The sequence below is a fragment of the Nymphaea colorata genome, chromosome 12 (genome assembly GCF_008831285.2).
Source record: "Nymphaea colorata isolate Beijing-Zhang1983 chromosome 12, ASM883128v2, whole genome shotgun sequence".
Taxonomy (NCBI): domain Eukaryota; kingdom Viridiplantae; phylum Streptophyta; class Magnoliopsida; order Nymphaeales; family Nymphaeaceae; genus Nymphaea; species Nymphaea colorata.
Window position 1 is genome coordinate 18,424,810 of NC_045149.1, and position 21,525 is coordinate 18,446,334.

General features: G+C 40.6%; 4 protein-coding genes across 8 annotated transcripts; 2 read left to right on the top strand and 2 right to left on the bottom strand.

The window, feature by feature from the left end:
• The first annotated feature begins 744 nt into the window (after positions 1 to 744).
• LOC116265512 (uncharacterized) lies at positions 745 to 2,870 on the top strand. 2 transcript variants are annotated; one of them, XM_031646173.2, is made up of 2 exons: positions 745 to 1,426; positions 2,289 to 2,870. In XM_031646173.2, exons 1-2 carry the CDS (start codon positions 869 to 871, stop codon positions 2,373 to 2,375), a joined length of 645 nt encoding a protein of 214 aa, XP_031502033.1. In that variant the 5' UTR covers positions 745 to 868; the 3' UTR covers positions 2,376 to 2,870. The 2 variants fall into 2 exon arrangements, with proteins under 2 accessions (XP_031502033.1, XP_031502032.1); XM_031646172.2 differs by having other exon boundaries at positions 760 to 1,422.
• A 144-nt stretch (positions 2,871 to 3,014) lies between these two features.
• LOC116265511 (WD repeat-containing protein VIP3) lies at positions 3,015 to 8,413 on the bottom strand. The gene is made up of 2 exons (XM_031646171.2): positions 7,804 to 8,413; positions 3,015 to 3,782 (listed from the first exon to the last, which is right to left on the bottom strand). The coding sequence occupies exons 1-2, from the start codon at positions 8,140 to 8,142 to the stop codon at positions 3,162 to 3,164; spliced, it is 960 nt and encodes a 319-aa protein (XP_031502031.1). The 5' UTR covers positions 8,143 to 8,413; the 3' UTR covers positions 3,015 to 3,161.
• A 1,483-nt stretch (positions 8,414 to 9,896) lies between these two features.
• Positions 9,897 to 15,276, top strand: LOC116265510 (bifunctional riboflavin kinase/FMN phosphatase-like). Of its 4 annotated transcripts, XM_031646168.2 has the most exons (12): positions 9,917 to 10,053; positions 10,270 to 10,470; positions 10,578 to 10,697; positions 10,845 to 11,031; positions 11,239 to 11,369; positions 11,511 to 11,580; positions 11,707 to 11,772; positions 12,724 to 12,878; positions 12,980 to 13,075; positions 14,247 to 14,398; positions 14,728 to 14,811; positions 14,914 to 15,276. In XM_031646168.2, the coding sequence occupies exons 3-12, from the start codon at positions 10,622 to 10,624 to the stop codon at positions 15,055 to 15,057; spliced, it is 1,161 nt and encodes a 386-aa protein (XP_031502028.1). In that variant the 5' UTR covers positions 9,917 to 10,053; positions 10,270 to 10,470; positions 10,578 to 10,621; the 3' UTR covers positions 15,058 to 15,276. The 4 variants fall into 4 exon arrangements, with proteins under 4 accessions (XP_031502026.1, XP_049936771.1, XP_031502028.1 ...); XM_031646166.2 differs by lacking the exon at positions 10,270 to 10,470 and having other exon boundaries at positions 9,897 to 10,053; XM_050080814.1 differs by lacking the exon at positions 10,270 to 10,470 and having other exon boundaries at positions 9,897 to 10,053; positions 11,707 to 11,727.
• A 4,646-nt stretch (positions 15,277 to 19,922) lies between these two features.
• Positions 19,923 to 20,933, bottom strand: LOC116265514 (N-terminal acetyltransferase A complex catalytic subunit NAA10). The gene has a single exon (XM_031646175.2). It carries the CDS (start codon positions 20,825 to 20,827, stop codon positions 20,216 to 20,218), a length of 612 nt encoding a protein of 203 aa, XP_031502035.1. The 5' UTR covers positions 20,828 to 20,933; the 3' UTR covers positions 19,923 to 20,215.
• Positions 20,934 to 21,525: the final 592 nt, after the last annotated feature.

The window sequence follows — 21,525 nt, forward strand, 5'->3', positions numbered from 1 at the left end:
CTGAAGGTGAAGGTTCGGCCAGATCGATCTAACCACCTTTATTAGGCCATAACTTTTTTTGTTGTGTACACATTGAAGCCCAATTGGCATCAATACAGTGTGCCACCGACAAAGTTATATATATATATATATATAACATGATATCTAATAAAACTTTAATGTCTCTCACCCTTAATATATAGTTTTTCTTACTAGTAGACTTTTGGGGAACTGTGTCAAGACAGACAACTCGGACCTTCCTACTCTAATCTACGTCAAGTTTGGTGAGATGGGCAAGCAATTCCATGCACAAACAAAACTAAGATGTGCATATAAAAAACCCTTGTGTCTTGAAGAACAATGTTTGCACATTCTTCATAGTATGTTAACCTTTAATTCAACATATTCAAGTGTTTCAGCACACAACATCGCCAACCTAAGGAAGTTTAAGGTCAATACTTTATGTATGTGCATATTTCATGCCAAATTAGCAACGAAAACAGGACAAGAAAATGAATAGTTTTCATACGTCATAACATAATTGAATGGTCACCTTTTTTAGATTTCCTAAGCAAGTAAACCAGGATCATATATATATATATATATATATATATATATATATATATATATATATATATATATATATATATATATATATAGCCATTTGGGTGGTGAACTAAGTTTAGAGCCGGTCCTTTAGAACAGGGGAGCACCACGGCCACATGTTGGGTCCGGAAATTTTGGAGGGGAGAATAACGGATTTCCGGTAAAGCCAGACAAAGAAAAAGGGAGAAAATGGTGACCGAATCATTACACCAACAAGGGAAAATTGAAATCGGAGGAGGAGGTGGAGGAGGAGTCAGGGAAAGGAGTAGGGCTTCAGAGTGGGATGGGAGACCGCCGGTCATCGTCGTCCGGCTGGAGCCAGATGCGGCAGGCAGCGGTGGCGGTGACGGTGACGCCATCACCGGCGCCGGCGGCGGGCCCAGCGATGGGAGAGGCGGGAGGAAGGGATTCCGCGGGTCCACGGAAGGTTATGGTGGTGGCCGACCCAACGAGGGAGTCGATGGGAGCGCTGGAGTGGGCCCTCTCGCACGCGCTGCTCGACAAGGACCAGCTCATCCTGCTGCACGTGGTGCCGTCGGTGACGAGGCGGAGCTCGTTTTCGTCGCTGCTGAAGTGGCCTCCGGCGAATTACCCCGCGGTTGGCGGTGCTGAGGGAGGCGGAGGAGGTGGCGTTGTTGGCTGCGTCGGCGGCGGTGGGGAGAAGGACTTCCTGGAGGCCATGAAGGCGGCGTGCGAGTCGAAGCTGCCAAAGACCAGGGTTGGGGTAGAGACTGTGGGGATGGAGGCGGAGGGGAAGGGCCCTACCATTCTCAGCCAGACCAGAGCCCACTCCGTCGACCTCCTCATCATCGGCCAGCGCCGGCCTACCTTCCTGGCGTGGGTCTCTCTCTCTCTCTCTCTCTCTCTCTCTCTCTCGCTCTCTCTCTCTCTCACACACACACGCACACACGCACACGCACATATTCTCCCTCCCCATTTTCTACAATATGTGTTCCACGATATGAAGTTAAAAATGCAGACAAAATTATTTCACATATCTGTAGTATGATTGCAAATTTCAAATATTATAATTCTTCTGTAATATGATAGCAAGAGCATGTAATATATATGAAACTCACATCCAAGAAATTTGCAAACATGGGTTATGAATGTTTCCAACATCTACATCTGAAAAGTGGTTTGGGTATCCAGGAAACATTGTCACATGATTATATGATCATAAATATTCCTAAGTACCTGACATCGTAAAAATAGCAGTTCTATACATTTCAATCAACTCAATTGAAGGAATGTGTACCTGACATCACTTCTAAGTGCAATTTTTCATACATCTGCCAACAGGAATGGATTTTTAAAGTTACCAAACGGAATGTTCGTGTGTAATCAAATTTCATGCTGTTAATTTCAACATGTTTATGAAATTTAGTTCATACATTTTAAAAGTACCTATAACATATTGATCTATAGGTTTTTGAACTCGCCCATACATTGATATTGCTAAATTTACAAAGACCTTCTTAAGTATTATTAATTTCAAACGCAAAGAACACCTTAGCCTCGTTTGCAGGGTCAGGTTATACTTGCTTTTGTTGTTTAATCTCGTGATTGTAGTTTTTCTCTGTGACCTTTCACCTGTCAAATGTATGTAACAAAATCCGCTCAAAAAGACCAATTTTTTCTTCAAAACTGAAAGAGAGATCCGCCTTTATATTTCTTGGTTTCGTCTTTCCAAATTCTTGCAGGTACAAGCTAAGCGGATCTCACAAGCCAGTGGACACGGCCGAGTTTTGCATCGAGAACAGCAAGTGCTTGTGCGTTGGAGTTCATAAGAAGGGACAGAATTCAGGCTATCTTCTCAACAGCAAGAAGCACAAGAATTTTTGGCACCTCGCCTAGTAGCCATTGACTCTTTATTTTCTTCTTTCTTCCTTTTTGTGGTTGGAATCGTACCGGGCCTTCCTTCACTTGATCCCATGCACGGCATCCAGGTGTACATATATGATAAGCTTGGCCACGTCTCCTCCTTTTTTTGGATTTACAACGGTGCCACTGCCGCAACAAAGGCTCGCATTTTCTAACATAGCGAGAAGGATCACATTCACCAGGTGAAGGGAAGTCGCTATCATGGTGCAAAACTCATCTGAATGTATGATATTAAGATGTAACCAGAGATTTCATCAAACGAGGCTTACAACTCTTAACGGGGCTACATCGTCTTCAACATGCTGTTACCATTTTTATTTTTCATTACTATTACATCATAGTTCCCAGAGGCATTGCACAGTTGGTCGGACTGGCATTTGGCAGATTAAAATTCCAAGACCACTTAACTCCGGTCATAGCATGTATGGCAAGAACCAGGGTTAGCACCTATGCTGGCTGCTAACCGAGCCCTTCGGACACCTTCCAGAAGCATTTCACATGCCACAAAAAAAAAGAAAGGAAAAAATAAAAAATAAAAGCCAACATACAGCTTCAATGCGTTCTGTTAGTCTTTTTTCAAGCAAAAGATGTCTGATTCTTATCCTAACAATCTAAAGCTCTTCAATTAATCAACAAAATAACAAGTGAAACATAATTTCTATATGATCACAGGGTCCGGAAAGCATACAGCTTCATGAATAGTCATACAAGGATATGCTCTTGTCGTCAGAGACACTTGCAAGCCTACCTACGCGCACTCCTGTTCCTCCTGGAGGCCGGAAAGCAACCCCCCAGACCTGGTCTGTGTGGTTGGTCATCGTCTGCACAGAAGCTCTCATAGTCAAATCCCAGAGACGTACGGTTCTATCGCTTGAGCCCGTGGCCACTGCCGCACCATCAGGGCTGGCGTCAACCGTTAGCACCCAGCTCGAATGCCCTGACATGGCTGAAACCAGGCTTTTGCCGTCAGCATCATACATGTGAACATGCATATCATCTGATGCAGAAAACAGCACTCGCGGGTCCACTGGCGAGAACACGAGTGAGCGAACTGGCATAAAGTGGCCTTCAAGATGGTGCAGGAACTTGGCACGTGCCACGTCAAACACAGAGATTACACCATCCATGGTGCTGCAGGCCAGCCGCTTCCCATCCGGGCTCCAAGCAACAGATAGCACAAATTTGCCGCCACTTTTATCTGGCTTGACTCCATCGGGCCGTGGTACAGTCAATGTGTCGATCAATTGCCAAGTTGAAGTATCCCACAGCTTCACCGAGGAGCTACCCCCACCTGCAACAGCTAATATTTCACCCTGAAAACAAGAAGAGTTGCATCAGGAGGGGGACACCATCTCATTTCAAAAGATGAAAGGCCATTTACATAGAATGGGACATATTTCTCGTCCATTGAAGAAAACTAGCAAGTCGATTAATGCTGGCTGAACACCACATTAGAAAATGATGAACCTATTCCTGCTTTTGACAAAAAAGTTCCACACAAAATGCTTAACTGAGATTCCAAAACCATCTTAATTATGTCAGATGAAATAAATGCCGCACCATCTATTGATTTCTAAAAACCACTCAATCGAAGTCTTAACATATTGTGTTTCATATGTGTAACTAACATGCTCCCAGTTTGTAACCGTGAGATGTTTACAATCGTTTAGCACCACATTCCAACATGAAACTAAAGTGGAAAGCAACTTGGGCTTGTAAAAATAGCACAGGTATAGAACAATCAACTGTGGATTCTTCAATAGTTTAGCATCACATTCTCACATGGAACTAAAGTGCTCAACAACAGTAACCAATACACAATTTGACTTATAAAACTGTACCTAAATAGAACCATCAACTTGAACATACAATCTGCACCAAACAATTCCTGCAGTCATGGGCTACAGACAATTTCAATATATCATCCAATGTGTAATGAGGTTTGTAAAAGAATACAAATCCAAACAACTCAAGAACATGGACTGAGAATGTGCAGATACAGACTAAATGTGAAAATTTTAAAGGTGTTAGTGCCCTCTGCACATTATCCGTAATGGTTAACAACAATTTCATGATCTCCAGGAAAACGTATCACAAAGCCGCAATTTCATCAGATCTTCATAAGTGACCACCACTCTGAAGACAGATAAGCTATAGGACAAGCAGTGAAGGCACCCAATGGCAGAGAATACTTGCGTCTTGACATGTAGAAACTAGACACTAGCCACTACAGACCACAATCATCACAGACATTTGTAATGGTCATCAAGTACCAAAAAGTTCATCGAGCAAAAAAATGTTGGCTATTCTAGAACAAGATGTATCCCTGATAAAGCAACCCAGAAAACAAAGTAATCATGAGCTCAACTCTCTCTCAGCCGCTGCAGCTTCTGTGGTTTCATCACAAACCCATTTCCTCTGTTTGTTTAAGTATGAGCAACAATACTAATACTTGAAAAATAAATCATGTGCAATGGAACCAGACCAGTGGTTAGATTTGATGCACACATCAAAGCGCGAAACATGGCAGCAAGGTCCCTTTTGGTAATCTTGATAAGCATATTAAGGAACAAAACCTAACCTCCTAACCGTCATGTCACAAGGCCCTTCACTATCCCAGATAAGGGCTCATATGTCAAACTTTCATCATCTAAAACATCCTTACTATTAACTGGGTAATAGTTGTTTATCTTTGGTCTTTGACCAGCAAAGGCCAACACCTAAAAACAATTTCAAGCCTGTTCTGATCACGATAGTCCAAGACAGAGATTCACTGGTGCTTTAACACGAGGACTAAATGTAACATTACTAGAAATTGGTGGCCAGTCATGTACCTCATGGCTAGAATTAAACATTTGACATCAACACAAGTGAATGTCTATCATGTCGCAACCTCCCAGAGATGAATGGAATCAAACCACCAGCTCCATCGAAGAGCTACAGCATGTGTGAAGCATAACCTATTTGATCATACCATGAGCCTATGTCACATGGGTGCGGGTGTGGACCAAATTCAAATTCACGTGTATGCGGGTGCGGCTGGAAGAATCTGTGGTAAACAACTAAACAAGAGGCCTGAGTACAGCAGCGAACATGAGGAGGAGGAAGGAGAAGGACGGAGCGCAGTAGGGAACAGGCGGAAGGAAGGGAAGTTGAGGGCGGAAAGAGGAAAATGGGGAAAGTCGATGAGATCGGGTTCGGTCAGAGGCTCAAAGCTCACTGTATCCGACAACGGACGAACACAGGATCAGATGCAGTAAAAGGATCGAATGCGGGTGACCAGCGTGTTTGTGCCATGTCTAGCCTGTGTCCATACCCGCACCTGTGTCGAGCTGAGTCGACACCGACATGCGACCTCCTTTGCCTCATCCATGTTTCATAGCCATGAGCAATCGTTAGAGACAGACAAGGCACAAAGAGCCAGAAAATAAACGAAAGAGTCCTTTACAGATGAACCAGAGAAATAAAAATAGAGAATTTGCATAATTCACCACTTGACCATGCTTGCTAGCATCTCATTTTTTCTTTTTTCCTCTTCCGTGTATAGTCAAAATCAGAAATCAGATTCAGGTTGTTTAAGGCTCTAAAAAGACAAGTTGAGACTACTCAGTCTGAATCGGCTGAAGTTGGTTGACTAAAATAAATTTCAGAAAGAGGCATGGAGACACCATATTTAAAGTGCAAAGAACAATAAAAGACATAAAATCAAGTCAACCACATAGTTCACTGGTTGTAATAGCACCATAATTTGAACATACAGAATACAAAAAAAACATACAAGACATACAGACAATAAATACAGAACAGATAGAAATTGAATACGGAATACATAAAATAAGCAATATAAAAATGGAACACAACGCAGAGCAGAATACACGACATGCACAACACATGTAGGCTATATAGAATACAGGACATATACACTGAATGCTCTTTTGATCAAATAACTGGTGGATCCACCAAAAGTAACAAAATTGCCAGAGCGAGGGAGAGTCCAAGGAGACTTAGCATATCAGGCAGCCTCTGGCACACCGCAATTATATACCTGATAATTAGATGCTCACGCTATTTTGTGCCAGGGCTCAGAATAGTGTTCCCTGGTTTCCCACTAGGAAATTTTGTTCATGCAGGTGCATTGAAACCAAAATTGTCTGGTTTTAGAGCAAAAGAATGAACATAATTACGAACGACGTTGTGAGTATGAATTGGGATAGACATAGATAACCCAGATCTTACCCATCATGCAAATATCATGACAAATCGTCCAACCAGGACAAAATTTTGGCAGTGGGATAATATATTATTTATTATGCTAAGGGTCATAAACAATGCAACAGCAAGATGATAGCAGGGAGATAACATAAAAATAAATAGATAAGCCAATGGCAAAAGTTAATGAGAAGACAAGCACGAACGTACTCAATTCATAAGCTACACAATCCGAAAGATCCTTTTCGTACATATCTAACGTTTAGTATCAGAGATTCAGAGCAATCTTCATGGTTTTAGTTCAAGTCTCGGAAGGGGAAACCAAAGAAAAAGAGCTAGCTGACTATTTGTAACTAAAGGCCAGATTAAGGTCCGTCTTAGAGTGTGCTGCCGAGGATAGCTGTGGTTAAAGAAAGACGAGGCTGCTTGAAACTAAGGCCACGCCGAGAATATAATGGAACGGGCCACCAAGGATGTTGACTGCAACTTTGGTGAACTTAACTGGTTGTGTAGGAGAGTGTTATTCACCAAAATCGACCTAGGGTTTTTTAGTGTACAAGCTATAGCTGAAATAAACATATTAAAAATTGCAGATACCAAGCACTCTCCCGGAGTGAACTTTTGAACACAAAGAACAAACAGAAACAAGCTCCAGATATCCATGCATTTTTCACAGTTTTATCACTAGGTTCAGCCATCCATGCATTTGTCACAATCCCAGAGAAAAAGAGAGAGAGAGAGAGAGAGAGCGTGACTATTTTGACAAGGACACCAATATTAACGAGCCTATGCTTCCTCTAAGCCCTAACTTGTAGCAGAAAGGAAAAAATAGAAGCCTTTTTCCACCTGAACAAGCACAGAAAGGTAGGCTTTTTCCCGTATGACCAAATAAACAACGAATTCGTACATGAAACCAAATTCAACGTGTTGATCACAATACAATGAGGGACAGACCGATCAACAAATAAACGAAAGTAAACACGAAGACAAATTTCCTTAGCCCACACAGAAATGGATCGAAAACTCACTTGCTTTGAGAGTTCGGGACAACTAAAATGTTAAATTGCATGAAGTTACCATCTCAGAGCAGATATGGAGATTAAATAAAAGTCATGCGGGCTTCACCTTGGGATCGAACCTCATGTTCCACACTTCCGATGGAGGCGCTTCGAGCGTGGCGATCGTCTGGTTGCTGTCCACGTCAAACACGCGAATGAAGCTGTCCATGGAGGCCGAGGCAGCGACGACACCGGAAGGGTGGGCGGCGACGGAGACGACACCGAGGCAGTGGCCCGTGCTCGTACCCTCGCAAATCAGCTCGTCGGACCGCCACAGCTTTACTGTCTCATCAAGCGAGCCGGTAAGGAGTAACGCCGGCCGGGAGTCGGTGGCCGGCACCCATGCCGCCGCCCAAATCGACTCATCGTGCGCATTCTCCACCGATTTCAGCCCCGCAAGCTTCATCCCGAAACTCAAAATCCTATGATCCCCGACCCCTCTTCTTTTTCTTCTTCTTGCCGACTTGGGCCCAAAACCCTAGCGCCGACGACGAAGAGACCTTAAACCCTTCAAATCGCGTCGGAAGACAGCCAACGGCCGAGAATTCTAGGGAAAATCTAGGATAGAGGAAAACAAACTCGGATAAGAATGGACACTGAAGTTCCAGGAAATCTCTTTCTCGAGGAAAACAAATCCTTGGTTTTACAATTACAGAAGGAAACAAATTCGAGCTTTTCATTTGTTACTCTTGCCATGCCATTGGAAATTTTATTCATGTGAAACGTTATTCCAATACATTCTAATTGCATTGAATGGTGTGTCATTTCCACCTAAGTCTCAAAGATGTACCGTTCCACCTACATCCGGAAGCAATCCTCCACTAAAAGAGGAGAAAAAGTTTATTCTCATTTCTTATCACCCTGAGGAAATTAAGTAATGTTTGACTGGACGGTTCGATTATCTCAAAAACTATTTGTTTCGATTCTTATGGAGAAATCGTTTAATGAATCAAACCTGATCTCTTTTTTTTCCCTTTAAAATTGTGTGCCTTGAATATCAATTTCTGGTTAGCAGGAGGAGCATCTCGCTACTAAAGCGATAGTCGAAACCCTTTTCCCTTGTCTCTAAGCTCATGTTTGGTGCACAAGAATTTTACTTCGCATTTTTGTACGGTTTTTCCTTTTCAAATCACGTATAAGAAAAATTATAATGGTAAATGAGTTGGAATAAGGTAATTTTACCTTGTATATGGATTCTTTTTCCATAGTAACTTTAACATTTCAAATTTCACATTGACATCAAACGGGGTCTAAAGTCGAAAGTTATATTGATGTGTGATATTGATTCCCCAATGTGTAATAACCTGACCCACTCACGAGCTCGGGCTTATGGTTTGGTGGATCCCAACTTGTGGGGTGTTACAATCCACTCCCCTTAAGACACACGCATTCATGTGTGTGGGATCTCAGGTCCGAGTGTTGAACCGGCTCTGAATACCACTATAATAACCTGACCCACTCTGGGCTTGGGCCCTTAGTTGGTGGATTCGAACTCACCCCCTAGCAGTTTCAGCTCTCAAAAAGCCAAGAACCAAGCCAATCATCTCATTAATGATCTTCCTTTATAAGCCCTTGAAGATGTCTCACAATTTTTCATACATGACTAAAATTATGAGGTGTTACACAATATATGTCAGTTAATACATCTATTGATAAGATGCGACACGCCATTAAAACTAATAATTTGCTTACCAACTCCTCAAATGAGTTAGTGAATCAACCCTATCAAGAACTTTTATCTCCATTTCATTTAAAAACCTTACCACGTTTTCTTTTCGTGGGACAATCTATATGAAAGTAGACGTCATTCAACATTTACGTCTTCGTAGCTCCAATCGTTTCAGCCTACCTGAATAACTTCCACCAGCACAAGCTCAACTCTTGAAGTGTAAGAAGAATATGCTGAAGCCATGTTACATTTTAACTACCCCAATTACATATGAAGGCACCTGTTGGATGAAAGATATACGAACGAACTTACGGTTGCATTTGACAAAATACTTGAACTCGAGACAGTTTTTTGCAAAATATTATAAAAAAAAGTAGAAGATTAGCTAATCGAATCTGATCATTGGTTTTTATAATCCAAATCCATATTATTCAATCTGATCAGAGTTAGTGATCTACCAGGTTAGGGGGTGGGGTGGGAGCCGAGAGAGAAAAAGGGTGAGGGGGTGAGTTTGTATGATTGGACCACGGGAGATGCTTTTTATATCCGCATATATTCTGTTGGAGACTTCTCGCTTCACCTTCTTGTGTTCCTCGTAACTCTCTTCCGGTAGCTCGAACGAGACGATGAATGTTTTCCATCGCATTGGTAAAAGCGGGTTGTTGTGTTTTCGTTGATCAATCTTGGTCACATTCTTAAATTGTTTGATATAATTAATCATCTGATTCTGCGTGATTACTTCATCTGTCTGATTTTTTCCTTTTCACTCTTGTTGTTTCGTGGCCGGTTGTCGAGACTTGAGAACAACTGATTAAGTGACGTTCTTGTGACAATTTCCACTGGCGTGCTCCTCTTTTTTTGTAGTCTTTTGTCTTAACCATCCGTCTAGGACGTTTGAGTGGGACTGCTTTGCGATTAAGGTAACTGGAGGGTACAGTGTTAGCAGTGAAAGGAGAATGGGTGTCTATTGGGGTAGTACTTAAAATTGTTCCCAAGATGATCTTTCCATACCTTAAACGATCAATTGTGGATCCTTGGTGGGGATAGTCTGCATGATTTTGGAAGGTTTGACTCCTTCACCATCCGTGACCGCTTCAGTTGCATGGCATGATCAGAGTATATTTGCTAGAGGTATTTCATGTGAACTGACCTTTTCTAATTGCTACTGCTAGGTGGCAGGTGTTCCTCCCAATAATTTTCTGAACCTGCAAAAGTGATGGCTATGAAGTCTTTAACTAGAAAGCTTGTTTCTTGCGTTATCCTTGACTTAGATGGAACACTCATAAATACAGGTATTTTATCATTCTCTGTTTTCTGTACTGCCACTACGAAACTAACTCCGCATGCCATTTTTACTTGTGTCAACCCAACTGCTTTCGTCTAATATAAATTAAATCATGTCTGCATAAACTTGTCTTGTTTCGTATTTCTCTTCGCAGAAGGAGTTGTGGAAGATGTATTAAAAGTATTTTTGGTCAAGTATGGCAAGCAGTGGGATGGAAGAGGAACACTAAACAGAACAGGCAAGGCACCAATAGAAGCTGCAGCTTCCATTATAGAAGATTATGGACTCCCTTGCACTACAGAAGAATTTATGACTGATATTGCTCCTTTGTTTTCTGATTGGTAGGATTCACTCTTGATGTTTTATATTAGGAATAGACATTTAAAGGACGGAACATTGAGTAGTTATCTAGTCAATGTCATCTGCTACTGCACGGTTGAGATGGAACTCCTAAATTTGTCCAAATGACGCAAAATTTGTTTAACTTAGAAGTAGGCGTAGAACTTTGTTGTTGGTTTTGGTCTCTCACTTGGTACTTTATTATTCAGTTGGTCCAAGATGGTTGCACTTCCTGGTGCTGAGAGGCTCATCAAGCATTTGCATAATCGTGGTGTGCCGATTGCACTAGCTTCAAACTCTCCTAAAGCCAGCATAGAAACAAAGCTGTCATATCATCATGGTATCATTCATTTGCAAAACTATAATTGTTCTCTCAGTTGAAACATGTAACAGAAACAAATGACAATGATACTTTCAGAGTCTGGATATTTTAGAATTTTAGTACCATGTATTTTGTCCTTTAATGTCTACTGGCATGCAGGATGGAAAGAGAGATTCTCTGTCATCATTGGTGGTGATGAAGTGCGAGAGGGGAAGCCATCACCTGAAATGTAGGTTTGCCTTCCAGAAAATTGATTTTTTTGGTCTATGTTTATGCAAATTAAATGCATGTCCCATTATGTTTGCTATTGTTTACTCAATTAACTCTCTCTTGAAAACTTATTTGTCTTCTATAGATTTCTTGAAGCTGCTAACAAGTTAAGTGTCGATCCTTCCAGCTGTCTGGTTGTCGAGGATTCACTGTAAGAAACCACTTATCCTCAAGTATGTTGTTTGAATCCTGCTTCCAATCACAAGGAACAGCAAGACATAGAGAAAGTTATGCATATTTTCAAGGAAAGATATTAACCAGCCAACATCTTATTGTTGCCATTCTTGCTCTATATTTTTCCAGTATTACAGCATATTATTTGACAGCCGCTGCACATTGTGTGTTAAAGCATAGCTGATAGTGTTTCTATAACCATGCGCTTTTTTTTTTTTTTTTTTTAAGTTACTGTGGGGACTATGTGTGATGCGATAGCACATAACTGTTGCTTCTTAGTTTGATCATTTTTGTCTGTGATTGGTGCTTTGGTTATTCATCCATTTTGCACCCATATACAAGTGTGTGTATGCTGTCCATGACTATCGTTCTTCAGCTGTGAATTGGCAGAGAAACATGTCTTGCCAAATGCGTTGCTCAAACAGTGTTTGGTTCTCAAAAACTTCCAACATGCTAAAGATTTGTGAATCATTCATCCATGTTTCTTTCATTGTTATTCTTTTACAGTATGACCTGTTAGAATAGGATGAAATGGGCATGATGCAGGTGAGAAAGAGGAATTCATTTCTGAGGAACTGTCAAAATAAGCATGACATCGTGCATTGTTATCACAAATGACAACATCATGTCAATGTTTTTTACAAATTCATTACTCTGAGTAGGAGTTGCAAGCACTATTTCTGGCCCATAACTTGTAGAGAAATATACCAGTCTATGACATCCCTTTTAACTTGGAAAACTTGAGACTTTGATGTATTTTCTACTAGTTCGTTTGAATTGAAATGCAATTTGGTAGAATATTTTATCTATGACTCACCACCAGGAATTCCTTTTCTATATCCTTCTGTATACTTGGCTGAGCATTATAGAGCTCTTTGTGCTATCATAACCGAAATGGGAGTTGATTCATTCTTAATATTTCCATCAGTCCAGGAATCACCGCCGGTAAGGCTGCTGGAATGGCAGTAGTCGCTGTACCTTCTGTTCCAAACCAAACCCATGTTTACAGCTGTGCAGATGAGGTCATTAATTCTCTGCTGGATTTGCACCTTGAGAACTGGGGTTTGCCGCCATTTCAGGATTGTATGCATTCAATGCTTTTACGAAAGAGCAGTAATCTCTTGATTTAAAGTTTTTTCTTGGTCTGGTTGGATGTTAAATTTGATGTTCAGTTCCAACTATAGGGATTGAAGGTACTTTACCTATTGGGCCTTGGTACATTGGTGGTCCTGTTATTAAAGGCTATGGGCGTGGCTCGAAAGTTCTTGGAATTCCTACAGGTATCTCAGTTAACTTTGAGCATACCATTTTGTACATGGTTTTCCTTCCATTCCCTTTTTTTTTCCTTGCCATCTTTTGCATGCTGAAGATCTCTTTGAACAAGAATAATAGTTTCTTATGGATGAAGCTTGATCATTTGCAGTTTGTATTATTGTCACATGCAAGACAAATGATGTCTGCCTTGATCATACTCTACATTTTACTTTTACAGTTTTACCATTGACCATTCAGATATTTATGCTCATAAAATTCAGCCAATGGATGTATGTTCAGAAACATTAGAGAGCCACAATAGTTTCTGTCTCGACAAAATTTTACTTGAACTGGATGAACCAACTGATATTTATTATATGATTCTTTCAAGCCATATGTGTTAGAAAAAAATTGAACCATGATGAAGAAGTTTGCAATTTTCTTATTTTTTAACATAATCACAAATATTGCGATATTTTTGAAAATATTGCGATATTAGCGAGAAAAATAATAAAAATGAAAAAGCCCGAAAAACACATCTTTCTGAAAAAAAACATGAAAAATATATTTACTGCAGTTTTTTCCCCTCTTTTTCAGTTTTATCTTTTTTAAGATGAGGGAAATCATGGATTCACCTTTAAACTTAAAATTAAATTATTTATTATCATTCTTATCATCATTAAGACATTATTATTATCATTTTTTCTAGTTTTTTAAATGTCTGCTTAGTAGTTTCACATTTGTTTTATTTTTACCTAATTGTTAGGATTTTTTTTATTTTTCATCTAGATTTTCCCTAGAAAAACAACTTCACAAAAAATGTCTGAGAAAAACCTGCTTATTAAAAACCCAATAATTATATATTTGGTATGGCTTTTAACAATTTCATAGTTCTCTGTTATTCTTTATTTGGATTTGGAACCCATACCTTTTCAGCTGGATATGTCAGTTAAGATGCAGGATGGTTGTACCAGTTTGCCATTTGTGGAAAGTTCGCAATGTATTATGGTGGTAAAAATGGGAACATTTTATGCATTTTTATGATGTGTAATTACTATATGCATTTGACACATGAATACATGAGTAACAAGATGATTCATACTTCCGAATATAACGTCCTGGGATTATTTAGTATAGGGTAGTATGATCTCTCCATTTTTTTGAAATATTGTACTTACAAGACTTCTTTCTGTGCAGCTAATATATCCCCAAACGGCTTCTCAGATATACTCTCAGTAAGTGCCTCAGGGGTGTATTTTGGTTGGGCTGGGCTCTCAACTCGGGGTATCTATAAGATGGTGATGAGTATTGGTTGGAATCCTTACTTTCATAATGCTGAAAAGACTATTGTGAGTATTGGTTTGATGACATTCATGAAGTTGGCTACTTTTTAATGGAAGTAAATACATCCTATAGTCTTAGAAATTGAGACCATTCAGGGTCTGTCTCGTCTGTATGAACAATTATAGGCCCACTAACAACTAATTTCCAGTGCGAGACGTTCAATTTAGTTGGCATGATCCTCTTGCTACTCAATACCGCATATTTCTGCTCTCAAGTTAGAGTTTCAGGCTGTTTGCTATCACATGAACTACCCTTCCTACTTATGTGACTGACCTTATCCGTACTTGGCAAAAAATGGCGAAAACTTACTGTTTCTAGTAATTAACTATTTCAGGAACCTTGGCTGCTTCATGATTTTAATGAGGATTTCTATGGTGAAGAGCTTCGCCTTGCTATTGTTGGGTACATCAGACCCGAGGTAGCAATCCTAGAATCTAAATTTCCTCCTTGTGCTGTTCAGAAGTTCTTTCCCATCTTCTGCTATAGATTGTGAAGCTTTTTCGTCTAAATTTATTTTCAGGCAAATTTTCCTTCACTGGACGATCTGATTAAGAGAATTCACGAGGATAGAAGGATTGCAGAGAAAGCCCTTGACCTACCCTTGTACTCGAGCTACAAGGGTGCACCATATCTGATAACTCCTTTGGTGCAAGATGATCGGTAAATCGATACACTTTTAAGGAGGCTATGAAGTTCGTTTTGTCATCGCCAGTAGAACTGGTATCCTCAACTAATAAGGGTTCTGCTAGATGGCTGACTGTGGAGATCTAGATTGTTGTTCACTTTCTTGGTGGAACTTTTCATTGATGTTGTCATTTATCATTGGATAGATGGAGAAAACTTAGCAGGCGAAAATAAACCATTTATTTTTTTTGCAACTTTTCACGGCCTGGCCATTCTTGTAGAGCAAACAAGCGATTATTAACTGGTTAAATTCAACAATCTGGCGCCGTGATTCGTGAATGTCCAATTATGCGCGATATATCCCCGAACAGTATGCAAAAAGAAAAAGGGGTGCATTATGGTGCACAAGCCATAAGCCTGGTATATGTACGTGAACGGGACCCCAAAGAAAGAACCATGGCTCAAACTGGATTCTGCACCTGTATATAGAAAATAAAGGAAAACAAACTCTAGGAATTAGCATAATCTAGCAAGACTTTGTTGAGTAAACAGCTCATCATCGGTTCAAATCTCATTATAGCGTCTTGAAGAGGCAAAATCTTCCTTATGCTTGTTTTGATGAAGTTCTTATGATTATGGGCAAGGATCCTATTATCCAAATGAGAGTCAAAGCTTTCACTTAAACCCTTGTGTTATAGAATACAGAGCTTGCTTTTTGGTACCTTAGAGTGGGTGTTTGTGGTTTTTTTGCAACACAAAGGATTGATGCCTCAAATTTTAAATGGGAACTGGTTGCTTACGGCCCTCAACCCAACCTCATGATTGCACCAACCCCTTAGGGGACAAGGTTCTTATGATGATTCAAGTGTCTTTCACTCTATAGTTCCCTACTGTTGAGGAAGTAATGATGTTGAAGGTTCAATATTTTATAGTTCCTTACTGTTGCAGAAGCATAAAAAATACGCAGGCTAAACTGTAACATAGTCTGGTCTCTTGCCCAAGGATGATCTTTTCTTGTTTCTTAAGGAAAAGAAAGGTACGCTTGGTTTAATGAAGGGATTATGGATGTCAAGTGGGTAGTAGAGATCTCTTCTTAAGCAAGTTAAAGCCGAGGGCATTAGGTAGACCTATTGCTGCTGCCCTCCTGAGGGTTCGGGATTGTGCTTGCTGCCGTATCTTACGGGAAGAATAAGCTCGTGGTGTAAAGCGGCAGGGTTGTGGGGTTGTGCAAGATCAAGGTATCAAGCCAAATTCTGGGAAGGATTTGCAAGACATAGTCTGAATCCAAAGACAACCCCAATTATCATTTTACCTACTAGGGGAGGTGGACATTCAAAATGCCAAGTTCATTTGGCTACTCTTCGTCGGAGTCGAATCTGCATCTTCGTCAACTGAAGCACTCTACAATGGTAAGCCTGCTCTCTGAAATTACTAACCCCCCGTTTTAACGGGGACTTTCTTGGCGCCAACAGTTCTTCATTGATTCATTTTTCTTTTCTGGTTCTGCTCATGCCCATCTTCAATGGTGGAATGGAGAACCAGGGTGTCATGAGGCGAACCCGTCAATTGAGAATGGTGCTACTGCTGATTATTTCGAAGGAACGCACTCATGCTGATTTTCTTTCTTGGTTCTTTTCTCCCAGCAATTATTTGAATTGGGGAGCTAAGGTTTTGGTGGATATGTTTCTGTTGCTCTTTGTGCAGAGGAATTTTGTTTTAACAGTTAAGATTGGATCGTATATATCCTTCTTGCTTGCTGTTCCTTGATTTATGTGACCCATGATTTTTCTTCAATGGCGGTTTTCAAACAACGGAAATTGATTCGTAAGTTTTTGGTGGGAAATGAGGACACGATGTGATGCTTTTTTTTTTTTGTTTCTCCGCACCCGATTTATTTTGCTTGCCATGTTTCCTCTTTCCTTTTCTCACTTTTCTTCGTCCATTAGTTGCAGCTCAAGCTTGTATTCGGTTCTTCGTTGCCTGCACCGAAGTCGTAAGTTCTTGTTTGCCCCAACCAATCTTGCTGACGCTTAATCATTTGGTTGGTATGGAAAATATGGTGGATAGTGGCGAAGGCACATGACTGGTGTGGCCAAATTATTAATACCTCATGGAAATTTAATTATATTTTACATCTTCTTTGCTCTTTAAAAGTTAGAAATTGGTGGCAATTAATTATATTTTACATCTTGATTTCTCTTTAAAAGTCAGAAATTGATGTATGACGCAGCTCACTTCTTGGGTTGAGCAAAGGAAGATGAAAATTATGCAATCACTGCAGAGTCCTCTCGGACGTTCTTATTCATGTGCTAGGTGTAGACAATGAAGATCTTACCACAACAGATGGATTTAAACAGTGTCGTGAAACGCAGACCATTCAAATTACATTGGTGGCTAATTGATTCAATTCACCAGCCGATACAAGGGTTCAAACTTGAAAGAATCACATGCTACACTTTTTATTGTTAAAAATTAAACATTCTTCTTCTTCTTTTACCACTCATTTCTTTAAAAAATGAATAAACATTTTTTGCTGATTCTCAACTGATTCAGTTGATTCGGCGGATTCAATTCCGGATTTTTATACCACTGGATTAAACCATCATACAGTCAATGACAAATACGGCCCATATCATGACTTCAGGTATCATTAAAATGATTGGATGCAAGTACTCAGCATCAGCACAGGCAAAACCAAATTCATCAGCTCATTCATAGGATCATAAAACAATAGCTGGTAACTGAACACCATTTCCATGCGTCATGGTACATCAGACTTCAGGCATTATTTCACTGAGTTGATGTAGAGTAGCTCGGCATCAGCGAAGGCAAAACCAAATTCATCAGCTCACACCTAAGATCATGAAACGATTACTGACAACTGAACACTTTCCATGCTTGATGGTCATTCAGACTTTGGGTATAATTACAATGATTTGATGTAAGGTAGCTCGGCATCAGCATAGCCAAAACCAAATTCATCAGCTCAGCCTAAGATCGTAAAAAACATGACTGATAATTGAACACCATTTCCATGTTCGGCTCATCAAGAGAACAGACTGCGTTACAGTCACCTTTTTACTTCTGCAGGAAGGCTTCTTGTTGTTAGACATAACAGACTTCAAGTATCACTACAACAATTTTACTTAGAATAGCTTAGCATCAACATTGACATGACCAAGATCCGTAACTCACTCCTAAGATTATAAAAACAGTGTCTGATAATTTAACGCGCTATTTCCATGTTCGGCTTATGAAAAGAGCATGGCATGTTCATGTTGTATTACACTTACCCCTTCTCGCTTCTGCAGGAAGATTCCCATTTACCAATCTTGGAGTATAAATCAATTATTAGAGAACCACTTGATGATCCTGCTATCTCCGCAGGGTTCAGGAGAGACATTCCTATCTAGCAGCACTACAGAGAACTGGAGATATGCATCTAGCTGACGTGATACGAAAATATCTTTATCCTGTCAAGCATGTTGATCATCCTTTAAATCCTACCTCGAGAAAGGATAGGTTTCTTATACTCGTAATTCTTAAGTTTCAATTGGAAATGGAGCGCGCTTCAACATTCATCAATTCAAGCCAAGACGGACCAAGGACGCAATTTGCCATCAGCCTCGGATGCTAGGAAATAGAAAAATTATTGCACAACACGGTATCGAAAAATGTAAAAAAGTAGGGATTTCTGTTGTAATGTTTTGCCGTAGGAACAATTATATGATTTTAATTACTTACAAGATCTATCATTCTTCATATTTTCTGTAGAAATTACAAAGAAGCACAAGAAGATGTAAATGTGACTCACAGCAACAATAAATGAACTAGCGGTTCCTAGATGTTAATCATTTATATACACCAGCGAAATCGTCAAAATCAGTACCACATATGATTACCTCCGGAGAATGGCAACTTAGATGACGAGAGCATCATGAAAATCCTATCAAGCAGCAGTCCAAACTAAGACAACAGAAACCAAAAGAGGCATGACAATGCCAGTCAAAGTACAACAGAAAAGAAAAGCTACAGAAAAGTAACTTGTCACCACCATAAGATACTTTAGTGCTTCCTCTTCATCAAATTTTTGTTCCCTTATTCTTTGTAAAGTCAAGGAGTTGATGGCTGGGACAGAGTCTCATTAGTCAAATGAACTGTTACTGACCTGCCTGACTCATGCGTGTTTTTTTATATTACATACTGCGTACCATCAATTTTTTGTCTTAATTCATTTTCACTTTTTCGGCCAATTCATGTAGATACATCAACAAAAATCAACTCAAGGTTTCAAGATAAGATTGTGTTTTTAAATTTTTGTGATTGTTAATATTACACTGTCAATCTGAATTCGAGAATAAATTCAGTTCAAGCTTGACTTGTAATATAGATTGAACAATTCATGAGACAATTTGGAATACTTCACGAGACAAGCCCAAGTAAGCTGTTTTTTTTAATCAAAAGATCAGGCTCGCCTCATGATTGAACATGACCAGAGAACTCGGCTTCAACATGCCCTGTACAGTTAACTACCAACCCCTACTTGATGTGCAGTTCTTCTTCAGAATAAAGAATCCCGATGAGCAGGATATGCAAATAACTCTCCCCTGCCTAGGAGCAAAAAAGGAAAGCCAAACACAGTATGGCTTTAACTAACAGACCGTCTCATCATCGACAATTGTATCAAAGTTAAAATAAGCACAATTAACTGAGAAAGAAAGAAAAAGGGCAGAATCCCTGTCCTCTCTGAACAGCCCCTCTCAAAGGAAAATTTTGCGGACTACTAAGATTAGCAAGAAGCAGGTATCTGTGTGAAGAAGAGACTACTCCTGTTAGTGTTATGGCTTGCATTCTCGCATACACGTTGATGACAAAATCGAGCAGAAAAACAAAGATACATATGAATTCTTGCAAAACCACAGCTGAATTGCATTAACACGTCTAGCAGGAGGATGATAAATCACCCAATCTACATCTTGCATTAATTAGTCAGGAAAACACGTCTTGAGGAGACGATCAATACAGCAAAAAAGAGGAGTCATCCAACACAAGTTGCTGTCGTTCTCGAAATAAAAAATGACATTATCAAAAGGATAATTGAACAACAAAATCATATTCCCTTTACTTGCAAATCCATCTCAGCAGTCATACAAGCACAGCCTGAAAGCACGCTCGAATTGTTTTACCTCTCGGAGCTCCTATTTCCCCCCTCCAGCGGCAGCAGCACCGGCCTCGCCCGTTCCCTTCCCCCCGCCTTTCGCGTCGCCGCCACCGGAACAACATGCGCCACCGTGATGGTGATGATGGTGGTGGTGCTTGGCGCCGCCAGCGCTACCGGCGCCTTCAGGCTTGCCCTTGAGCTGCTTCCGCATGTCGTAGGCATCCTCGCCGTCGGCGTAGTACTTGGCCTCGATGTCGTGGATCTTGTAGCCAAGGGTCTGGGTGTAGAGGTTGAAGGCGGCGCGGTTGCTCTTGCGGACATGGAGGGAGACGTACTCGGCGCCGAAGACGTCCTCCATGGCCTTCTGGGCGGCGGTCATGAGCTTGGTGGCGAGGCCCAGCTTGCGGTGCGTCCGGAGGACGGCGAGGGAGGTGATGTGGCCGTGGCACTCGGTGGACTCCTCCTCCATCTTGGCGAGGACGTAGCCGACGATCTTCTTGTTGTAGTCCTCGGCGACGTAGAGGAGCTGCGGCCACGAGAGGATGTGGTAGAAGTAGTACTTCATCTGGTAGTTCTCCGGAAGGCACAACAGGTTGCAGGCCTGCATCGCCAGCAGGTCATCGATCGTCGCCTGCCGAATGCACACCATCTCTCCCTCTCTCTCTCCCTTCTCCTTCTTCCCCCTGCCCCTTGATGTCTAGGGTTTTCTACCTTCCTTTCGAGCGGGTTGGATTCGCGGTTCTCGGAAGGCGCTCGTTTCGCGTTTGTTTTCGCTGATGCTCGCGCCGCGAACAAGCTGTCCTGCAGACCGGAACATGATCCTGTCTTCACTAATTTTGATTAAATATCTTCAAGAAATAAACAAAATGAGAGTGAATTTTTTTGTGTATAAAGCGTCACTGATTTATGAAAAATGGTCCTCGCCAGCGACTTCACCTGGTGGTGCTCAGGCTTATTTAAACTTATAAGTAGAATTTTTTAAAAATATGAAGAAGTGAAGTCAGTGAAAGTTTAAATGTATGTTCTTATTCCCCAAACTCGGGCCATCCCAGCTCAATTCCAACACATTAGCAATGCTCACCCTTTGTTTAAAAAAATCCACAAAAAGGCCAACCATTTGATGGTATAATGAAAAAAATTAATTAAACTTGAATTTTCGTCTAACTATTAAATAAGCAGATGGTTAAATTAAAGAAACTCAAAGTTAAGCGCGTCCTATAAAACATTGGGCACATTTTGTGAAGTACAAAGAAAAAAAAAATTGATTCAATCCCCGACACGTCTTACAAACGGAAAGTTTGCGTCGTAAAAAAGATAACAAGGCGGAGATAAGGTTGCTCTACGCCT